This window comes from Carassius gibelio, chromosome B13 (assembly GCF_023724105.1).
Source record: "Carassius gibelio isolate Cgi1373 ecotype wild population from Czech Republic chromosome B13, carGib1.2-hapl.c, whole genome shotgun sequence".
In the NCBI taxonomy this organism is placed as follows: Eukaryota; Metazoa; Chordata; class Actinopteri; order Cypriniformes; family Cyprinidae; genus Carassius; species Carassius gibelio.
In genome coordinates, this window is record NC_068408.1 from 6,905,495 (window position 1) to 6,930,040 (window position 24,546).

General features: G+C 35.5%; 1 protein-coding gene across 1 annotated transcript; it reads left to right on the forward strand.

Annotated features, from left to right (window-relative positions):
• The first annotated feature begins 1,590 nt into the window (after positions 1–1,590).
• On the forward strand, positions 1,591–24,233 carry LOC127970389 (metal transporter CNNM1). Its single transcript, XM_052572957.1, has 10 exons — positions 1,591–3,064; positions 9,202–9,345; positions 10,087–10,227; positions 12,085–12,254; positions 13,065–13,164; positions 14,640–14,785; positions 15,934–16,174; positions 17,702–17,806; positions 20,116–20,226; positions 21,536–24,233. The coding sequence occupies exons 1-10, from the start codon at positions 1,621–1,623 to the stop codon at positions 21,613–21,615; spliced, it is 2,682 nt and encodes an 893-aa protein (XP_052428917.1). The 5' UTR covers positions 1,591–1,620; the 3' UTR covers positions 21,616–24,233.
• The last annotated feature ends 313 nt before the right edge of the window (positions 24,234–24,546 follow it).

Sequence of the window (24,546 nt, forward strand, 5' to 3'; positions counted from 1 at the left end):
GTCGACGAGGTCAAGGCTTTACATACGGGTCTCTCTGAATATCGACGAGCCGTGGGCAATAAGAGGGAGAAGAAGAAAAAAACTCCACATATTTGTCTCTGATTTACGAGGTGGAAGCGAGTGATGCTGAGCAGACGAAAGTGGTTAGCACACACAGCCAAACATCTCCAAATTCTTCTTTTTCTCTTAGTTTTATCTTACCCATAAACTCTTCAGAATGGTGTTGTCTATCATCTGTGCCGTTGGCTGTCTGCTTGAGGCCTGGCTCCAAACACCCAAGGGATAAAAGTAAGAGTTTTTATGAGACCACAACTTATTGTTTTCACCCTGCTGCTGGCTAAGGGAGTTTTTTGACATTTCGAAATGATTTGACAAAAATCCCACAGAACGAATTTCTTGCTTTTGGAAACGAAACGGCTGGAAATGCAAATAGGTGAAGTTTGTAGCCTATTACAAAATATATGTTTTAGTATCTTATATGCCTAGATGTTTAATATCTAAAAACGTAACTGATACACACCGATGTATTCCTATACGTTTGTGTGTGTGTGTGTGTGTGTGTGTATTTGAATAACCTAGCCTTATAGGTTAATAAATAATAAATAAAATAAAAACTACCAGGAGACATATCTTATACTTTTATGTTGTAGTCATGTCACTATTTATGTTATATTATTTAAAGTGGTTTGCCTACAATTAAATTGTTATTTCATTAGTCAAATAGAACATCACTTGTCTGTAAGTTTCCACCATGCAGTGGCGTTCAGTCATCGAAGTCAAGGCAAATTGTTATATAGTGCCACCTTGTGGCGAAGATTCGTTATGACTCGTTAACTTCTATTCCACATTAAAGTTGAGTTTGCATTGAGTTTGAATAGAATATCTGTTACCTTTTTGGACGGTAAGTAACTTAAGTATTCGCTGCTTTAATTTACCTGTATTTACACAAGGACAAATATTGGATGACATTCATTAAGAATGTACAGATGATGATGATTATAATGATGATGATAATAATAATATATTTATATTTCATTAATGCAAAATTAGTGATTCAATAAAATTCAGATTTCTGATATCTTGGACTTTATGTTGCTGGTTTACTAATAAAACAATATGAGTAGAGCTTTCAATCTCCACAGGCCCAGAGACTCCCCAACCATCAGAATCTGTTAATACAAAAAAAAAAAAAAAAAGAGTAGAGTACTTTAATAAGAATTTTTTAAATGTTATACTTTGTTAAATTGTATTACTAAACAATATTATATTGTATTGAAACTTAATTATTAAATGTAATATTAAATGTTAAAAAATACCCTTTTTAAAAAGTTCTCTATGTTTATACATCTGTTCACCGACTTCTTGGATGTACAGTGGTAAAATAAACAGAAATCGTCTCACATCATCTCTGGCTGGGTGTTTTGGCCCGTTCTTCTGCTGGACTGTAGCCTACATATTTCCTGTTTGCTCATTACAGTATCGCAGCTCTGCAAATCGTCATGACGTCACCGCGGTGTCATTTTTATTTACACGAGACTCCAGCTGTTCCACTGACTCGGCAGACAGAGTCGATGTGTGTGTCCGTGGGTGTGTGTCATTGCCACGTGATCCAGCTCGCCAATGTCCTTCTACAACCCACTCAGCATCATGGCTGCGGATGCTGCGGATGCTCTCCTCCCGCACCGCATCCCCGGACCATGCCTCCTGCCCCTGCTCCTCCTGATCGCCTCCGCTCTCCCCACACCGAGCCACGGGCTGCTGGGCTTCCGACCGGAGGACACGGGAGGAGATCTGTCCGTGCAGGACGGACTGTTGAAGGCCATAGAAGGGACGCGGTTCATGTTACGCGTGTACTATGCAGCATCACCGCAGAGGCTCAACCGGACCTTCAGCAGCGCCGGCAGCACTGCTGCGCCGTGGATCGCTTTCATAGAAGAACCGGAACCGGGGAGAGAGGGGCAGGTGCATCCCAAACGCAACTTGTGCGTGGAGGAGAGCGCCAGGAGCTCGGATATAGAGCTCCTCGGATCTTTCAAGTCAACCTCCAGCCAGAACTCCATCCTGGTGGAGCTGCTCGCCAAAGAACTGCGGAGAGGAGAGAACATCAAGTATTACTCAATGTGCGCCTTTGACGGGATCAAATGGGAGCACTACCGGACGCGCGACTTCTGGCTGGCGGTGGTAGAGCGGCCGCCGCATGCGGACGGGTGGCTACAAGCGGGTCTTTCGGTGCTGCTTCTAGCGCTTTCCGCGCTTTTCAGCGGACTGGTAATCAGCATGCTCGCGCTGGACCCGGTGGAGCTCAAAGTGCTGCAGAACAGCGGCACGGACAAGGAGCAAAAGTACGCGCACAAGATCGAGTCGGTGCGCAAACACGGCAACTACGTCCTGTGCACCTTGGTGCTGTGCAACGTGCTCACCAACACTTTCCTGGTGGTCTGGATGTGCCAGATCCTCGGAGTGACGCCCGTCTCTACTGCGGCGTGCACTTTTCTCATCTTCTTCATCGGAGAGATCCTGCCGCACTCCGTTGCGTCCAGGCACGGGCTGGCTATCGCATCCAAGACCGTGTGGCTGACCAAGATGCTGATGCTGTTGACTTTCCCCATCACATATCCCATCAGCAAACTCCTAGACAATATGCTGCACCAGGAAATCAGCAACTTCTACACCCGTGAAAAGTTGCTGGCTATGCTGAGAGTTACCGACCCGTACCATGACCTGGTGAAAGAAGAGTTGAACATCATCCAGGGAGCTCTGGAACTCAGGAGCAAAACGGTGGAAGATGTGCTGACCCCTCTCAATGACTGCTTCATGCTGGCCTCGGATGCCATCCTGGACTTCTACACCATGTCAGACGTGATGCAGAGCGGATACACTCGCATTCCTGTGTTCGAGAACGAACGGTCTAATATTGTTGATATACTGTTCGTCAAAGATCTGGCATTTGTTGATCCAGATGACTGCACCCCGTTAAAAACCATCACTCAATTCTACAAGCACCCACTGCACTGTGTCTTTAACGACACCAAACTGGATGCAGTGCTGGAGCAATTCAAGAAAGGTAAGATGTTTATCTTAGGACTCCAGTTGTGTAAAGTTACAAAAAGAAAACCCGTTTAAATCAGTCTAAAAAAGGGTAATTCACACAAAAACCTTTTCTCACCCTTATTTCGCCCAAACCTGTATGCACTTCTTTTGTTCTATGTAACAAAATACATTTGAAATATGTTAATAAAACATTGGACTTAATTAAATTGAATTTGTATGGATGAAAAAAACAAACACTATTTACATTTCAAAATATCTTATTTTGCATTAAACACAGCATTATGATGCGTACAGTTAAGAATGCAAAAAAAAAAAAAAAAATGAGAGAAGATGATATATGATGACAGTTTTAATTTTTTGTTGATCTGTTCAGTAACTTCAGAGTATTGGAGAGCATATTTTACTTTGAAATTATGGAATTGTAAATGAAAATATGCTTGTTAAATCTGGTTTATAACATATAAATAATACATACACACACACACACACACACACACACACATATACATATATATATATATATATATATATATATATATATATATATATATATATATATATATATATATATGTATATATATATATATATATATATATATATATGTATATATATATATATATATATATATATATATAAACATTTTATTTATTTACTTATTTTTGACATCATTGCACATTTAGCATCAGCACAACTTCAGCTGACATATGCAGAGAGGCCAGCAGCTGGACTCCAGTAATTTGAATTTGTTCCCATGGCAACCATTTTCATTCCGTCATCATTGCTTACTGTTCACCATAGAGTTCATATTAGTCATATTTTGACACACCTTTAGCTGAAAATCTAAAAATTACTCATACCAAGCACTGACCTGTGTGGCATGCAGGGATGCATACCATTTCCTCTTGATCCTGCCCTGCACAAAGTCTACAGACAGTGATGTGATGCGTTCTGACACCTGGTATGCTATCATACTTTGGCCTCTACTGCATCACAGTGACAATTATGTAATAATTTCTTTTTGAGATTGATGGTGTTTTCTATTAAGCCACACAGCAGCAACAGCAGGGTGCAGAGTGCCATAATTCAGCTGTAATGCAGTAACCTGTCAGATGTACCACTCACCCATGGTACAAGATTCACTGGATTTACCTTCCCCACAGGGCACAAATGTTCGTACGCAGTAGATTTAGTAAAGGGATCATCAACAGTATCAGTTCCATAACTGCTGTAGGAATCCAGGGCAGTTTAGGCAACGTCAAGACCAAAAATAGGATTTTCAGCACACACTGACACCACAATGCACTTTAACCCTGGATTGAGTTTAATCTTTGTGCAAGACTTGGTTTTCCACCACACAGCAGAACTGTCTGAGAGAATTCATTAAACTTAGATCTGAGGTTAAAGTTTACCTCGTGGACTGCTCTCAATCTCTTTCAGTAATATCTCCATTTAAATTATACTGTAAAGGATGCATGTTGTCACTGTATTTTTTTCATGGAAATGTTAAGGTATCTTTATACACCTCTTTTATGACAGTGACCGTGGCTGTTAAAGGAATAGTTCACCCAAAAATGAAAATTTGCTGAATATGTACTCACCCTCAGACTATCCAAGATAGAGTTTGTTTCATAATCAGAACAGATTTAGAGAATCTACCTGTAGCATTACATTACTTGTTCACTGATGGATCTTCTGCAGTGAATGGGTGCCGTCAGAATAAGAGTCCAAACAGCTGATGAAAAAATGTGTGTGTTTCTATGTAATAAATCCATTACTGAAATGTTTTAACTTCAAATTGTTGATTTCAGATGACCTGAAGGTGAATAAATGTTTGTTTTTAATATTGACAATTATTCTTTTAAGCTCCAAAAATAAAATGGAAAAATAGCATGCAGTTTAGCTTTGCAAATACATCATACAGGTTTGGAACAAAATTAGGTTTAATAAATGAAGTAGTGTCTTTTTTGGGTGAACTGTCCCTTTAAATCCAAGTGCTTGTCTGTATAGAAACATCAGGGCAGATTAGCTGCAGCAGTGACCTTTTGGTCCAATCAGTGTCTCAGCTTGGGACCATATGGACAAAAAGAGCAGAGCGAAAGAGAAGAGGATCTGCTTCCTCACACTGCGAGCACCCAGCCTGTCACTCTTTGAAGCTTTTGCCTCCAGTGAACAGATTACAGCAGGAATTATGAAATATGCAGGCTCAACCTTTCCCTCTACACTCAGTGAAGTAAGGCAGATGCTAAACAGCAGGTAAAGGTGAAGCTGAATAAAATGCTCTTATTCTGAAGTATAAGTTACTGAAGTGGTAAACTAAGTGTATATGTACTTTTAAAAACAGCAAAATCTATTATTCTTTTAAGCACATAAGAAATATTAAATGCTTAATTTAAAACATACATTTACAAACTGCTACTTTAACCAGTTCAACACAGCAGGTAAATTCTCCAAAAGTCTATTACTTTATTTGTCCTCTGGACCAAAAATTACAATTTAAGAATGCTTTTAACCCCACTGACTTTCATTGGGAGGAAAAAACAGAGATTTTTCAAAATATCTGCTTTTGTAAAAAAAATTTACTTTTGTGTGTACTATCCCTTTAAACATCAAAATTATTCAGACAGGCAGAGCATAAGCTGGATAAATTTAGAAACAAGAAATCACACAGGATCTGACTGATCATGATTTGGTTGGCAGTCTCCATTACTTCTCTCTGTTGTATCCTCTTGTAACTCTGCTAGTGTGTCCTATGAAGACAAAAAGCAGATAAAAATACATTTTTTAAAGATAAAAAAAAAAAAAAAAAATTGGCATTTCCTTTGATGTTTGCTAATTATTCCACTAGGGTTTATGCAGAAAATGGTGCTAAAACAAACAATCCAGAGACTTAGGTTTTGTCTGAAAATAGTTTGCTTTGCTAAAAAAAAAAAAAAAAAAAAAATGGCCAGAGATAAGAGAGAAAAAAATGTCCAGAAATCTAGAAATTTAAACCACACCAGGAAATTAAAGGAAATAGTTCAGTTTCTATTCAGTTCATAAATAATCAGCTAAAATTTATGTGAAATTTTGAACTGTTGGTGGCACTACAGAGTTATAGGGAGTTGCCACAGACTCTATCAAAGGCAAAAAATAAATACAAATAAAAATTGGTGCCTACACACCTTTAGTGCTTGGCCTCTAAAGTGTATGGCCCCTTGATTTTCAGGATCAATAGCTATATAATTACTACTCCTCAAACTGTATTGTGCATGAATAATCAGACCTTGAAGTTGTACCAGACCTAGTTTCTTTCTTCTGTGGAACATAATTATATTTTGAACAATGTTGGTAATTAAATAGTTTATGGTCCCCATTCACTTCAATAGTATGGAAAAAAATACTATGGAAGCTAATGGGCATCATAAACTGAAATTCTTCAAAATATATTTTTCCATGTTCAGATGAAGAAAGAAAGTAATGCAGGTTTGGAACAACATGAGGGGGAGTAAATGATGGCAGATGATGGCAAATAATTGCTTTAATTTTTGGATGAACTATCCCTTTAAGCTCAAATGCAGGTCAAATGCTACATGAACGCTGCCCAAGAATCACAAATAAAAAGGCCTAAAACATGATTAAGAAAAAAAGCAATTGACACAGAAAATCATGCATTTATTTGCAAATGCATTTTTAGGACAAACTGTGATAATGGATCCTATTCAGAAATAATTCAGGCATTTCCTTCAGTGTTTTTCTTTCCGTTTTCAGCTACACGCTGCTTTATTTAGCTATTCCCACCATACTGCTCTGCAATGCATCACACGAGAAGAGTATAGTGCCAGCTTTAACGAGTTCATTTGCTGGCACAGCAGCTGAAGGAATCGCAGGGACATCCGCGTGGGCTCAGACTCCCTGGATCCGCGTGCATGCGTGCGCCTGTTATATAATAGCGGAGTGATGTAATGCGGTTCCCTGAACATCAGCTTTGAGGTGTATCGAGCTGAGTGCTGCATTGCCCTTGCTCCTGCAGAATTCTTCACTTCACTCAGCGTGTGCCGCCACCATAGAGACCACAGCGTGAGAGAGGAAGGCTCCTGTCCGTTAGGTTCTCTCTATCCAAAGGTTTAGGATTATGTATTTAATCATCTCCGCCTTAAATTATATTCCAGATCTGTCTGACTGATGATGATTAACAGAAATGCTAGCTGGGATGTTTCGTTTGTTCCATTGCAATTAGCTGCTGCTTGGGAATTCAATGAACAATCTTGTATAAGCACACTGATCGTGCTTCATAAGATTTTTCTTTACAATAATTTAGCTTTTTATGATTTATTCCTTACTGCTGTTCCTTTAAGATTCCAACGTAAGTGCCCTCTTTGCATGTGAAATGAGATATAGGTGTGCTGCAGCAACAAGCTTCTGGTTTGCAGTTGCAGGTGCCAATATAGATTTATATTTCAATAACAGACTGTAGGCAAAGCTGCATGACATTATGAGAGATTAATTAAGCAATCTGTTGAAATGACCAGATTTCAGCTCTTAGTTAGCCTCATCATAAGGCACTGGTAAATATTAAATAGCCATTGTTAATAAATAAATGCATCTGACATTACAACACTGTGGATGTGCAGAAGCCTAACCTGATTTTACCAAGTGAGACATGTTCCTGGGACAACATCGTTGTTGACCCTGGAACAACATTGTGATTAACCAATCAGATTTGAAGAACCAGTTTATAGATTTTGTGAAGTTTATGCTTAAAATCAGTGTTTGGTGCTTGTACATCAGTGTCATTCATCTATCATTTCCTCTGATTTTAGGGATTACTCATGGTTAAGGTTAGGTTTAGGTGTAGGGATATGGTTAAGAATATATTTTTGGAGTAAAATGTTGTTCCAGGGTCAAAAAAATATGTTGACCTAGGAACACATCGGACTTGGCAAAATCAGGACGTGCTGTGCAGAACACGTATGTGTGTGTGTTTAGTCTATATTTACACATGCACAACATGCATATGTTTATAACAATGTTTTTGGAAGTCTCTTATGCTCACAAAGGCTGCATTTATTTAATCAAAAATACAAAAAAAACTTTAATATTGTGAAATGTTATTATACTAACTGTTTTCTATTTTAATAGATTTTAATATAGAATTCATTTGTGACGCAAAGACGAATTTTCATTATTATTACTCCATTTGTCAGTGTCATGTGACCCTTCAGAAATCATTCTAATATGCTGTTTTGCTGCTCAAGAAACATTTCTTATTATCACTTTTCAAACAGCTGTGCTTAACATTTTTGTAGAAACCATAATATTTTTTATTTTTTTTAGAATGCCTTGATTTTATATATAAAAAAAGAACAGCATTTTATATAAATAAAAATCTGCAGTAGATTGAAATTGTTTTACTGTCACTTTTGATCAGTTTAATGCATCCTTTAAAAAAAAAAAAAACTAAAGTGACCCTAAACTATACATAAATATACTAATATATATATATATATATATATATATATATATATATATATACCAAAAATGTAACATTTTATATATATATATATATATATATATATATATATATATATATATATATATATATATATATATATATATACCAAAAATGTAACATTTTGACATCATAATTATTTAATATTAAGGGAAACGTGAACTAATGTCAGAATATCCATTAATGCCTGAGCAGCATTTTAAAGACTCAAAAATAGCAAATTCCAACAGTTTCCAGGTTTTTAGATTGCTCAGCTTCATCATCAGAGCCACAGGGTTCCCAAACCCCATTACATAACCACTCAGTGCTCTTTACATAAGGTCAGGTCTGAATCTTCAAAACTGTCATAGTTAATCTCTTCATGCTCCTTCATTTCAAGCACTCTTTATGTCATGTGACAAATCAGTTTAACAGTGCTAAAGCCTGTCTGCAACAGATATCACATACACAAGTATCCAAAGGGTAAAATAAATGGACAAGGCTTCATTTACTAAAGTTGTGTGACTATTGATTCTGCACACTTCGCCTAATAACTTGATAACTTGCACTGCAGTTTTGTTAAATTGGCTTTACTTTGCATAAATGAGGGTGCATATTAAAATTAAATACCAAATGCTTATCATGCTATTATGCTCCTTTGTCTTTCTCTGGCACTGTAAAGGGAAATCTCATTTGGCTATCGTACAGAGGGTCAATAACGAAGGAGAAGGGGATCCTTTCTATGAAGTCATGGGCATCGTCACTCTAGAAGATGTCATCGAGGAAATCATCAAGTCTGAGATTGTGGACGAAACGGACCTCTACAGTAGGTTTTTACTATTTCTCTTCTTTAAATCTGGTGCACTTTTGCTTATCTTAGGCCTTTTTCTATCTTCTCATTCTTCAATATTAATGATTCAGATGAACACTCAAACACAAACTCAGTCTAATAGTGAATTATAAGAAGAATATTTCCTCTACACGGCAATTCCAGAGCATTTGTCTGAGTGAAAACCTGCCCTGATTCCTGCTGCTTCCTCATGCATAGTCGATAACACTGTGACCTTGTTGCAAATAATTATCACACTAATTGGATTCCAGAACTTGGTGTTATTGTCTTTTGGCAAAGCCTGTTCTCTGCAATTATCAATTCATTTTTAACCATGATTAACAGTGCTGACATACTGGGGGAGACTAGGGTTTTTAAGTTTTACTATGAATATTTTGTAAGTTAACTTGAAAAGTGAATTCATTTCTGTACAGACATTTACCTTAACGTCTCAACTACAAAAAAAAAACAAAACATAAGTTTTCTACCAAGGAAATAACTAGTTATGAATACCATCTTGACCTTTTGTGAAATCATATCCCAGTATAGCTTCAAAGTTGTCACAAAGTTGTCACAATGGGAACCTGCAATAATAGTGCAATGACAGATTATACAGGAGCAGAAAGAAGGAAATAAAGTATATTTTGCATCTCAAGCATATCATATGCTCTCACTGACTTGTTATTGGTTTGAGGTAAAACCTATCCAGTATAATGTATTGCTGTTGTGTTGTGGCAGCTGATAACCGTACGAAGAGGAGAGTGTCCCACCACGAGAGGAAACAGCAAGATTTCTCCATATTTAAACTGTCAGAGAGTGAAATGAAGGTCAAAGTCTCACCACAGCTTCTGCTCGCAACACATCGCTTTCTAGCAACAGGTAATCTCAGTTCACAGTTGTGGGAAAGAGTCAAATACAGGGGCGAATCTAGAAAAATATTAATGGGGTGGCGAGAAGGGGGCAGGAATTTTTGAGGGGTGGCAACATATGGCAGACATATATATACTGAATTTAGTCACAGTTATCACAGTTTGATGATAAATATATGTGCACACTAAAAAAAGGGCACAGGCTATCATTTACAAACTTAATCTCATGCAATCAATGTCTTGCATCTGAAACAGTTCATATAAGGACATATAAGTGACACCCCATAAGCACCACCACACTCACTAATGCATATGCATTGACATGTAATTAAGAGCATTATAAAAGGTTCAGTGTTATCAAAATGTCAATTTATTATAAGAAACACAAGATTTTAACAGCCAATGACATTTACAAAAGGATAGACTCAACTGATTTTCTGCTTTTTAGTGTTAATCACCATCTAACTCAACCAGTCAAGAGCTACATTTAACCTCAGATGTTATATGAATATGGTCCCTGAAGCATAGGTTTTATTAGCTGACAATAATAATAAATAAATAAACATTATAGGCACAAATACAAATGTACTTTTAGAAATTGTTTTTAAAAATATGGTGTTATTGTTTTGGCAAGCTTAAATTAAAACTTCTATGAAAACTTGTGTGATATTCCTTTAAAATAATGTTTTAGTATATATATATATATATATATATATATATATATATATATATATATATATATATTAAGTATATTTTAATGAGGTGCGAGCGGTCTCGAGCGCTGGGAGAATGGAATTATTTTTTTTTTTTGAGCAACTGGGATGGTGCCCCCTCTGAGAGTTGGTGCCTTATTCTGCGTGTAGGGAGCGATGGTACTGAACACCTTTACTATTACACTAGTCCCTATTGAGATTTGATTAAATGCTCTACTTTTGATTTATTCATAAAAAAATGGCCGAATTCCGTGACGTTCTGCTTTATACAGCAAGTTTTATACCATTTCCGCGATTCAATCCCTGTAGCTTTTCAAACACAAACGGGGTGAATCTAAGAATGAACGTGTGAAAGTTCTGACACAAAACGAAGTTGTTAGGTATCCTCATGCTTTTTAAAAGTGGTTAATTATGTTTGACAGGTGCAATATTTGAAAATCGAAAATTATTAACTTATTTTTTTAATTACATTTATATCTGAATATATGTTCGGAGTTTGGAGCGGGTTCGCAAATCATTTGAGTCAGTTCGGGAGTTCGGAGCGGGATCGCGAATCATTTGAGTCAGTTCGGGAGTTCGGAGCGGGTTCGCGAATCATTTGAATCAGTTCGGGAGTTCGTAGCGGGATCGCGAATCATTTGAGTCAGTTATGGGGATCGCGAATCATTTGAGTCAGTTTGGGAGTTCAGAGCGGGATCGCGAATCATTTGAATCAGTTCGGGAGTTCGGAGCGGGTTCGCGAATCATTTGAGTCAGTTATGGGGATCGCGAATCATTTGAGTCAGTTTGGGAGTTCAGAGCGGGATCGCGAATCATTTGAATCAGTTCGGGAGTTCGTAGCGGGATCGCGAATCATTTGAGTCAGTTATGGGGATCGCGAATCATTTGAGCCAGTTTGGGAGTTCAGAGCGGGATCGCGAATCATGGACATTAGAATTTGAAATTTTAAGAAACTGAGAGTTGTTTTAGGTTTAAAACACATACAGTTCAAGACCAAAAGGACGTGTTCACATTAATGTGATAATCTAGTGCATCTACTCATTTGGTGCAGCATTGCAAATCATCAGCAAATGATGAAGGATCAGAATGCTGCGGTTTCATTGTCAGTATCATGAATGTGTTTATTATTCTCTCTGTTCTCTTTATTTCGGTAGAAGTAGAGCCTTTTAAGTCGACGCATCTCTCAGAGAAGATCCTCTTGCGGTTGATAAAGCACCCAAGCGTGGTGCAGGAACTCAAGTTTGATGAGAAAAACAAGCGATCACCAAAGCACTACCTCTTCCAGCGTAACAAGCCTGTGGATTATTTCATCCTCATATTGCAGGTAAAGTACTACAGGTTTTAAAATACATTCTGAAAGTCATTATAAATAAATGATACAAAAAAAAAATAGTAAAAACTTTTTTTCAAATTGTTATGCAGATAAAGTAATTTATGATACAATTATATTACATATATTATACATTATATTACTTATAATAAAATATAGCTTTTTAACTATTGGCCCCTGCTTTAAGTGGAGAAAAATGCTGTATTCATCAGTTTTAATATAAATATTTTAATTAAATAATACAAATATTACATTTGTATATTTTTGTAACAAATATTTGTTATGCTAATTAATTTATAGAAAAAAAAGTAAATTCATGACAAATTTATAGTACATTAATAAAGAGCTTTTTTTTTTTTTTTTTACTTTTGAACCAATGCTGTAAGAGGAAAAAAAAAAACATTTTTATTATTGCAAATTGAGAAAAATAACTAGTTTTATTAAATAATATATTATGAAAAATTATTTCAAAATGGTTTTGTTAATTAATTAATTACAAAATTATACTACATTAATGAAATGCAAAATAAAAGCTGTCACTATTGGACCTCACTGTAGGGTGAGAAAATATTTATTTTCCTCAGTTTATATATTCATAAATTATTAATAGATTAGATATTTGTTCAAAGTTCAAACTCTTATGCTAATCAAATTATGTATGGCAAAATTATATTACATTAACTGCATGCAAAATAAAAGAATTTTTACTTTTGGAAATCACTGTAAGTGGAGAATTTTTTCATGTCAGTTTTCATAATTGCAAACTCAATTTTAAATATGTGAACCATCTCTCTCTGTCTGCAGGGTCGAGTGGAGGTAGAGATCGGTAAGGAGGGACTAAAGTTTGAAAATGGGCCATTTACATACTATGGCTTACCTGCTATCATGACCATCCTACCCACAGGTTTGTTTGCTGATTCAGTATTTGCCAGAATTCATCACTGGAGCTGAACAGAGCCTCATTAAATAAATCAACCTGAGTTTCCAGAATATCTCAAGCAAGGTTTCCCTGCAGTAAAAATATTAATAAGCAATTGAAAAACTCTGAGAGGCGTTGAGCGTGGAGCATATGTGACCCCTCTAGCAACGCTCTCCAGAGATAATTAAGGGAGCAAATCTAAATAGAGCGGCTATGTTAATCTTAGGAGAGTAGAGTCGGGTAATTACAGCGGGAGAGAAACTCTCATCTGTCCACTCAAGCAAAACGGCACATTATTATATAAGGACTAAAATCTCATAAGCTTAGCATCATGAAAATGTAAAAATAACTTAAAGGATGAAGCCTTTAGCTCTTGTTGAAGAGATTAATTCAGAATGAATGTGCATTAAATGTAAGCTAAGTGTCTGTGTTATATAGTCTGTCTCTCTGGTTAGGGTTTTCTCTGTGATATAGACACAGAAAGAAAAAATGCAAACACATACTATATACCAACATACTACATCCAGGACTTTAGCATCTGCTAATGAGATATAGGACATCTACATGGACACAGAGATTCTGTGTATGGCATATTGTTTATTTGTTCATGATTGTACACACAACACTAAAAGTTTTCCTACTTTTTTGGCATTTCATATCCTGTTTTTAACATGTATTTTGCCACAATTTAACAGTTATAAAACAGTACAAAATAATTAAAAAAAATAATAATAATACTTTGAGAAGCAGTATTGTCTATATAATATATAGACTTCTTTCCAGAGAATGTATCTTTAATAGGAGAGCATTTTGTCTTACTGCACTGGAAGAATGTTTCAGATATTTTTATGCATAAACATTAAAAAACAAAATAAAATAAAAATCTGCCAAACGTGCAATACAAAAGACAAGATAAACCTAATTTCAGGATACTATGTGAGAAAACTAATTACAGTATCTAATGCAGTGTTTAAATTCAAGTAGGATTTTTTAATATTTAATAAAAATATAATAAAAGCCCACTTTTGCAGTGAATAAGTAAGCCTGAAGTTGTGTCCATTTAGCTGAATTTCGAATATATAAGTGCATTTACTCCAAATTTGTACTGAATTTTTATAAAAAGCACACTATAGGGATTTTTTGTCCTCATTAAAAAAAGACATTTAAAAATGTAAATCTAAAATAATGTCTACTATGAAACTGTTTCTAAAGTACAAAATTTTGGTTCAAGGATTTTTTTTTTTTTAAATTAAAACTCATTAAGAGCTCACTTTTGCAGTGAATGAACAAGTCTAATCAAGTTGTGTACATTTGGCATAATATTTGAATTTGTAAGTAGTCCATCTCAACATATATGTATATAAATATATATAGTAAGTAGACTCTCAATATGCTAGGTAAAGAACATTTTTATATCTAAAGCAATAATCAACTGAATGAGTTCTACTGGTGTGATCCAGTCCACAGATCACCGTCCCGGAGCAGCGGTCTCAATCATTCAGATACTACAATCCACGGAGGCAGTCTGGGTCAACTGAGCATCAGCGGAGGACCGTATTTACCAGACTATTCAGTTCGCCAGCTCACAGACCTACAGATCATTAAGGTAAACTTGACATGCTGAAAAAGCTGGATGAGGGGACAATTCAAGGTCATGTTAGGGTTCATACCCCAATATTAAAAGAAATTAGTATTGTATTTTTATTTAATATTTTTGACTTAAATTACTGTAATGCTGAAAGAGAACTTGATTCTCATTATGGTAATGAAAAAATCCTGTCTACATACATTATTCTTTTTCCTCCCCTTTTATTTTTTTTTCAATATTAAAATAATACATAATTTTTTTTTTACTACATTTAGATTTTCTTTAAAAATATTGATCAGAATTAAATTCAATATGACCATAATTACGATTGTAATTTCCATTTAAATAATTACTGACAGTGCGCACAAGGAAAAAGCATAAAATGTTAATTTATAATTTTAACATTTTTGTTTTATTTTTGCATTAAACATTTAAAGTAAATCTGATTAAAAATATGTGCAATTTAGATATAATATATTTTAATATAATATAATTTAGACAATGCAACATTTACCTTTAACTCATGGCTCCCAGTCATTTTCTATTTCTGGCTATTTCTTTATTAAAAATATAGTCTTTTTTTATTGATTTGTATGTAAAAATGTCCCAGATCCAATTTTTTTTTAGGCTGATCCAAGGACTCCCATTGAGTTTTTATTTTTCGGTGTTGTTTAGCTTTGCTCCACAAGTGCCAAAGTACCGTATTTTCCGGACTATAGGTCGCACTTTTTTTCATAGTTTGGCTCATCCTGCGACTTATAGTCAGGTGCGACTTATTTATCAAAATTAATTTGACATGAACCGAGAGAAATGAAACAAGAGAAAACATTACCATCTACAGCCACGAGAGGGCGCTCTATGCTGCTCTGTGTTCCTGTACTCTATCACTGAGCAGCATAGAGGCTCGTGGCTGTAGACGGTAATGTTTTCTCTTGGTTCTTAATAAATTTATAGTCCAGTGTAACTTATTACTTGTTATTTCCTCGTCATGATGTATTTTTTGACTGATGCGGCTTATACTCAGGTGCGACTTATAGTCCGAAAAATACGGTAGATACTTTTTAATAATATTATAGAATTTTTATGTAAACAATAACATTAACATTACATGTTAAAACTCAAATAGAATTATTGGCTGTCTCAGTATATTATGCTATTCTTTCCAGATCACTCGTAACCATTATCAGAACGCTCTGACAGCTACACGCATGGACAGCTCTCCGCAAACCCCCGACGCAGAGAGTCATGCGCCCGGGGAGAGAATGACAATCCCTGAGACACGCTCCAACAGCATCGCCCTTCCTCTGACAGAACCACGGCCCTGTCTGACCCGATTCCACCAGCACAGCCACCTCTACAGACAGCCAGACAGCACCAGCACCCTTAATGAGAGGAACCGCATCGTCCGTGAGTGCATGCGCTTCTCATTTATAGCATCTTTCTTGGGTTCTCTTGGTCATTTTCCAGGCAGCAAGTGAATAATAAAACAGTTTGACATGAAAGCACTGAAATACATTTCTTCGGAAGGTTAAATACACCCAAATATAACCATAACATATCAATGTTGTCTGTCACTGCAATCTTTGGGGAAAGCGAGGATGTAGATAATCTATGTTTGAAATTAGGACGTTTCTCACAGCTTCCAAATGCAAGACAAGACAGATGGTCGAACTCTAATCCTCTTACTAAAACTAATCAGACTTTGTGTGAAAAAGTGGAACTCTGATTCTTAAGCTAGAATTCACTTAGTTCAGTTTCCTCTAATAAATGAGGCCTGTACTAAAGCGTACACAAGATCAAATGCAGGGTAATCAAATTACACTGTTATACAATATCATATCAATGTTTGCATTTATATGAAATGTCACTGTAAATATTTAATACACTTTGCGTGCAATACAGATTACAACTTGATACGACAGCAGTTTCTCAACCAGAGTCATTAATCAAAACCTCCATGAAATTATAACGGTTTTGCTTTTTGTCAAAATTTGCTAGTATGAGGTTATTTGAAGTCAAGCGTAAAACAGCCAAAATATTTAAGTTTTTTTTTTTCTTAACTAAAAAATGTACCACAAATATTACATAATCTTTATTATAATTGAATGTAGACTTTACATTTATTTACAACTGTACTTTTCATTTAAATAATAGTAAAAATGCTAGTTATATAAGATATATCATTTTTTGTACACGTTTATTACATTACCAATGCACAATGTGCTTTTTTAAGGAAACATAAATATCTTTATCCAGCAAATCTTTAAAATATCGTGTGACATGAGATGACGAGATGAGATGACAAAGATTCGGGTTGTTTATTTTTGTCTTCTAACATGAAAACCTCTTACAGTCTGAAATACCACATGCCACCAATCAAATGATATAACAGTAATCAGACAGCAGCAAAAATACAAAATAAGCAATTTATCTTACCATCCACATCTTGATCACGACCGCAGGCCTCGTCATCAGGATCTTCTCCCTCAGATCTTGACTCAGAGAGACATAGTCGTAATCCAAAAACAAATTCAGAATCATTTTCTTCTTCATTGCTCGGGAATGAGTGAGAAATATTCCATGGTTCATTGTAAAGAGTCTTCATTGAAAAAACTGTGCTTAATCTCTGGTTGTCATGAAAATTAAAGGCTACTGGTTGTTTTAGAAAAGGTCAATGCCTTCAATACATCCACCACAACTTCCTGTTTCAATAACAATTGTGCCTGCATTGATAATTGCATACTAGCTTTATATTGCAGAAATAGTACGAGTAATGTGCTAATATGCTGTTTCATATGTCAACGCAGGTCAGAAAATTGTGTTTGGTTAATCCGTTTCATTTTTATGTCAAAAGACATGCATAGTGCTACAAACTCCTGTCTTGTTTATTTCCTGTGTGGTCATCTGACTCTGGCTCTCTGGCTCCCCCTGTAGGAAGTAAGTCCGATGGACAGAAGAGCCCCAGTGACTCCGTGTTCCTGCGTATGGATAACACCCCATATATAAGAGACACTCGTGTGGAGAGAAAAGAAGGAACTGGTGGGTGAACTGACGGATGATTTCTGAAGCCAAACTATGACATCATTTTATGCACCGATATACAGTGTTTACTTCAGTCTAAAAATGAATAGAAAAGCTGCTAAAAACTAAATCAAAAGAAGAGACCGGGCATTGGGTGAACATACATCACTGTAGAAACTGCACTTTTTGAAATACAAAAATATATTTTTGATGTTATTTTATTTGTAATTTTTTTCCCACCCTCATGCCATTTCAAACCTGTATGCTTTCAACGGACACACAATGAAAATTTGTTAAGAATATTCTTATTTTTATTATTATTTTCAAAGTCATTTTACATTTTTGTTTCTCAAGCAACTACAGTCATGCTCAAAAATATGGACAGCCTTGGTAAATATGATAAAAGGAGTCTGTGAAAATTAATATGCATAGTTAATCCTTTTGATCTTTAAAAAATCCACAAAAACCTAACCTTTCATTGGGTAATAAGAATTTAAAATAGGGGGAAATATCATTATGAAATAATGATAAGGACAACCCTATAAATTCTTATAAGTAAAATAACTCTGAAGTATATTCCCATTCATATTCAACAATTTTGAGCACTCCAGGGTGATTATGAACATGAAATTATCCAGCCACTGCTTCCTGTTTCACAGAAATATAAATAGGGGGGAAACAAAGCCCAAATGCCCTTAATCATCCATCACAATGACAAAAACCAAAGAATATATTTCTAATGTGCAGCAAAAGATAATTGAGCTTCACAAATCAGTGAAGTGGCTTTAAGAAAAGAGCTAGAGCAGTGAAAATTCCCATTTCCACCATCAGGGCAATAATTAAGAATTTCCAATCAACAGAAAATGTTACGAAACTGCCTGGAAGAGGACGTGTGTCTATATCGTCCTAATACACGGTGAGTAGGTCAGTTTGAGTGGCTAAAGACTCTCCAAGGACAAACAGCACCTACATCAACACATGTTGTTTAGGAGGATTTCAAGAAAAATTTAGCTTTTTAGCAGCAAACACTCAAGATGGGTTTGGTGAACACAGAGAAAAACGTACCCCATGTGTACAATGAAATATACAGCTGTATTTTTGATGTTGTGGGCCTATATTTCTTCTGGAGGTCCTGGACATCTTGTTTAGACACATGGCATCATGGATTCTATCAAATACCAACAGATAAAACAAATCAGTAAGTGACTGACTCTGTTAGAAATCTTATAATGGACCATGCTTGGATCATTCAACCGTACAATAATCCAAACACAAACCTCAAAAACAATACAGAAATTAGTCACTGAGCTCAAAACCAAGCTTCTGCTGTAGCCTTTCCAGTCCTCTGACCTGAACCCTACAGAAAATGAGAGGAGTGAACTGAAGAGGAGAAGCACCAACATTGAGATGGGAATCTAAAGGGTCTGAAGTGATTCGGGATGAAGTAATGGTCTCTGATCCCTTGTCAGGTGTTCTCTAACCTCGTCAGGCATTATAGGAGAAAATGTAGACCTGTTAAACTGGCAAATGGAGGTTTAAAAAAGAGTTCAATAAAAGGGTGTCCTTAATTGTGGCCAATGTGTATTAGAGAAAAACATTTATTTCATAATGATATTAACCCTCCATTTAAAATTCTTATTATCCAATGAAAGGTTCGATTTTTGTGATTTTTGTAAATAAAAGATCAGCCTTTTTAATTCATTTTCACAGCCTTCTTTGATCATATTTACCAAGGGTGTCCATATTTTTGGGCATGACTGTATATGACTTCAAGACTTCAGAATATAGTTTTTAATACTGTAATACCCTATAATTATACCTTAAAAGGTTCCTAAAGATTCTTCAAAATATCTGTATGTCTATAGAAGTAACAAATAAAGCATACAAGTTGCAAAATGGCCTAAGGGTGTATAAACAAAGCCTATTCCTTTAAGAAGGGTGGTGGTCTGCTCTCTGACTAAAAGCACCCCAACTTTCAAACACTGGAGTGGCTGTTTGACAGCGAGCGAGACGTTTGACAGACTGCAGGGAGAGGAAATGCATGGGCTCTAGTCTCTGTTTATACGACCTGCAAAGGAATGTTGACATCAGGCTAGAACTGTCCAGTTCAGCTCTGCTTGTTATGACTGGAGGTTAACAGGGAAGACTAAATCAAGAAGAGAAGAGAAGAGAAGAGAAGAGAAGAGAAGAGAAGAGAAGAGAAGAGAAGAGAAGAGAAGAGAAGAGAAGAGAAGAGAAGAGAAGAGAAGAGAATAACCAATGACTTTCCAGTTCAGTTTGTCATGTGATCCTAGCATCTTTGTCATAGTGTGTCCGATCTATTTCAGATGCGACGGCCGTTCCCATGGAGACGGACCTGTCTACATCCCAGCTCATCAGCTCTCACTCTCTGGGTGCCTCGGATGAGAACCTGGGGAAAAAACTGCTCCGGAAACTCAGTGTGTATCAGATGCCAAGCACCTGACTGAAACGCAAATTTGTGAATCTGCCCAGTAATGACACGACACCTGCGTTTAAAGCTGCACACACACACACACACACACACACACACACACACCTGCTTTTAGTCTGCATTTTCAAATTCCATCTGTTTCCTAGCAACAAGCCAGACAAACTGCAGCCCACACTATTGTTTAATACAAAAAAGAACATTGTGATTTACGCAAGTAGGGCATATTTCTGGGTCAGCAGCCTTTGTTGCTTCTGGAAAAACAGTTTTATCAAGAAATCATTCCTGCTGGTGCTCCGGTAAAGCTTTCTGACTAGCTTAACCAACTAGACTCGACAACCATCATCGGTTCAATTATGTTTCTTACTTCATTTATGCATTTAAATTAAATTTTAATTAAATAAAAAATTACATTTATGCATTTAGCAGACGCTTTTATCCAAAGCGACTTACAGTGCATTCAGGCTATCAATTTTTACCTATCACTTACACTTTTATACAGCAATTCAAATTGTAAAATTTGAAGCATATACCTTGGTGGAAAGCAAACTTGAGGAAAGCAAACGTATAACTTACAAACTAATAGATTCTAAAGTTACATTTGGTGTATTTTCAATATACTTTGAGCTTTCTTTATATATCGATATATTTAGATATTATATAAATGATTTATGTATCAACATTTTCTTAATTATTATATTAATTAAATACATAATATAGAATATCAATATATCAATTATTTTTTCCAAATCTGTATTTTGTTTATTCTTTCTTGAAAGTCTAAAAAACCTTAAACCTTGAAAACCTTGAAAGGGCTTTTCAACAATTTTTCAAACATGATTACAGTTAGAGTGTATTAAAGAAGTACATTTACAGTAAATTAATTTAAAATCCAGTATATATGGATATACTATTTAATATTTAATGTTATTTTTATTTTATTTTAAATATGCATTTGTCAAGCTAACATTCAAAGTACTGACAAACCTTGGTTCAATAAAATAATAAAAATAAAGTGGTTATGTGATTTTCAATTGATTTGATTCTTACATTCAAATTCAAATTGCAGTTCTGTTTCCCATTTCAGTTCAAATTTAATTCAAATTCAGGACTTGTATTGAAATTTGAAGAGCATCTGAATGGTGCACAACCCTGCCAGAAATGTGTCCTATTTGTTGAATAACAGTCGTAATCAATTTTCATCACTTATTCATGCTTATCAGTTGACAACCTTTTTACTTCAAATATTCAGGTCAGTTCAAAACTAGGCATTTTACATTTCACTTTCTACTCTCTAGGCAACAAAAAAAGAAAGAAGTCTTGTGATGGAGATAAACCTTTGGAAGACAATCCTGAACAATCACAGGTGAAGACCTAGCATTCATTGTAAGGGTTTGCTTCTCCCACAAATGTGAAATCTTCTGCAGCCCTCCTCTGGATCCTGAGTGAGAGAAAGCACAACCCAGTGTACAATGACCACCACAACAGATGTAGCATCAGAAAACCTTGCCTTCAGGAATATAATGTTACAACAAACCTGAAATATACAACATCCAGCAAGACACATGTTTTCTTTCATTGACGACATGCTACATAACAGTTGATATACTACAGTTTTGATGGCGGTTTATGATGATGTCATCTCCAGTCACTGTGGTAATGACATTGTGACCTCTGACCCCGGGCAAAGCCAGCAAGCACAAGCCTGGAGACCTGAAGCCAACCATTTGAATAATGAGAGGGCATAACCTTTAGTATGTCTCAAAATATGGTCATCTTTCAGTAGAAACAAGGTGTTTATTGTGTGATTTTCTATCATATTTAGTGAGAGGTATTTGTCAGGCTGTGCCTGGAATTTAATCAAGATATCAGAGGCAGATTTGAGACAGATCAGACCCATTTATTTCATATTCTGTTGAATAGCTGAGATGTTGACAGAGAAAAAATACCTATATTAGGAAAAGTGCTGTCAGAGTCTTTTTTTTTCTTCTATTTTCTGTGTTTAAAGTATGGTTATTTTATGTTGATTTCTTATCATTTTGCTTTAAGTTTTGCACTTCTGTTCGGCTGAGAGCACAGGGTACAAAGAGATATGGCTTTTTATTTCTTTCTAGCTATTTTTGGCCATATTCAGTAGTTTTTAAAAAATAGTGTGAGATGCCAGTGCTAATGGTCTAAGCACATATATTTGAAGATAGATTTATTTGTTTAAAAATAATAACATTTATTATATCGGCATGCTTTTCTCAAACAGCAGTGTTATTATTGTTATTATTAGAACAACATTGTGTTTACTGTATGAAATATAGATATTTAGGACATGCGCAAGCCATAACTTGAACAAACTTGAAGCATTGATACTAAAATGTCACCTCAGATAGATATATATATATATGAAAATAATAAGCAATATCCAAAACATGCAAGAAGCCTATAGTATTTATTTATTTTGAGCCCTTTTGAAAATGATAGAATATTTATTAATTTATTGCAACGTGCTGAACATCTCACCCACGTTTCCTTTCATAAGCATGCTGCTGTGTAAATTTAATCTTCAAGCTTCATACCTCCTGTAAATTAGAGCCTTTTTAAATGGCATTCATACTACCATTCAAAAGTCTGAGGCCAGTAAGATTTTTTAAAGGAATTAATACTAATTAGTTAATAAGAATATGCTTTAAATGGATTTAAAAAAAGTTTCAGGAAATATATTTTATAATGTCACAAAAAAATATATTTGAAATAAATACTGCTTATTTGAACATCAAATTTAATAATTAAAGATTAATAATAAGAAGAAATGTTTTTCGAGCACCAAATCAGCATATTAGTATGATTTCTGAAGGATTCTGTGACACTTAAAACTGGACAAATGATGCTGAAACTTAAGCTTTGCATCAGATAAATTAATTACATTTTAAAGCATATTTAGAGAGAAAACAGGTATTTTTAATTTGTAATAATATTTCACAATATTAGGTTTTTTACTGTATTTTCAGTCAAATAAATGCATACTTAGTGGGTATAAAGGATACCTTTTTCATAAACAAAAAATCTTACTGACCTCAAACTCTTAACCGGAAGAGTATCAGAAAAATATCTGAGCTTCCATCACTGGTTCACTGCCATGACTTTCCCAGCATGCCGTCTTCATGACAAACTAACCAATCAGCCCATCCCTGCCAACAACAGGTCACATGATTACATTATGCCAGGGGATTATACATAGGATGTGTTTTGCATGAAAGGCTGTTTTTTACTGAGTATGTCGAGTTAATACCTCTCTCCTGCATGCACGCAGCAGACACTGGTGAAATGTAGAGACTGTTGGGCCACAAGTGAGACTCTTTTTGCCTCTATGCTAACAGTGTCCCTACCACACCACCAGGAAGTCGAACACAGAAAGCACAAAGACTCAGGCTGGAAACCACTGGATGTCTGTTTCTTTCCCCTTGATATTTATCCCTATATTGAATAGCAATAACCAAGCTAGTCCCTTTTATAAAGTTGCTTTGCATCTTGATGATCTGGAGTGAACTGAATGTGCCTGATTGCTTTCAGGTCACAAGGACACTTTGTGTTGTGTAATACTGTGAGCTAAAGTCACTGTACAGAGAGCACATGCTGACGGGAAAAGACAGAAAGAAGAGGGGGCAGCACTTTTAATGTCACTGTGCTGCATTGCAGGGTGGGCTGAGTGACGCATGGTGACGTCTGGTTCAACCCCTCCAAACAAACACATGCACTGATTGACTCAGCTGCTTCCAGTGAAACGACACATTCAATGATGTGTATATTTAAGCCTTAATCTGTGGGTATTTGCTAAAGACGTTTAGAAAATCCTCTCCAGCTTTCACTCTCTGTACAGTGAGTTGGCCGAAGGATAGATATATGTTTCTACAGAGTTTACAAAGACTTCTATTTGAAAACACCTGCTGAATTGTGTATGACTTTACAAAAAAAAATATGCTCTGATTATATAAGGATATATATATATATATATATATATATATATATATATATATATATATATATATATATATAAAGAAAATGTCAAATGTTCTATTAAGTATTGATGTGGTATATTAGAATAAGAAGTACCACTGACCTCCCAATAAATTAAGATTTGACTCAAATTTGTCTTGGAAAACATAATTTTTGTTCAAATGCAGTAAATTAACACTTTTAAGCAATATAGCCACACCAAAGCTTTATTATGGTGTTCCTGAGCTCATAGTTGTTATGGAGGATTCGTATCAAAAAATTTCACTTTCATTGAAAATAAAGTTTCATTGAGGTCTAACTACTG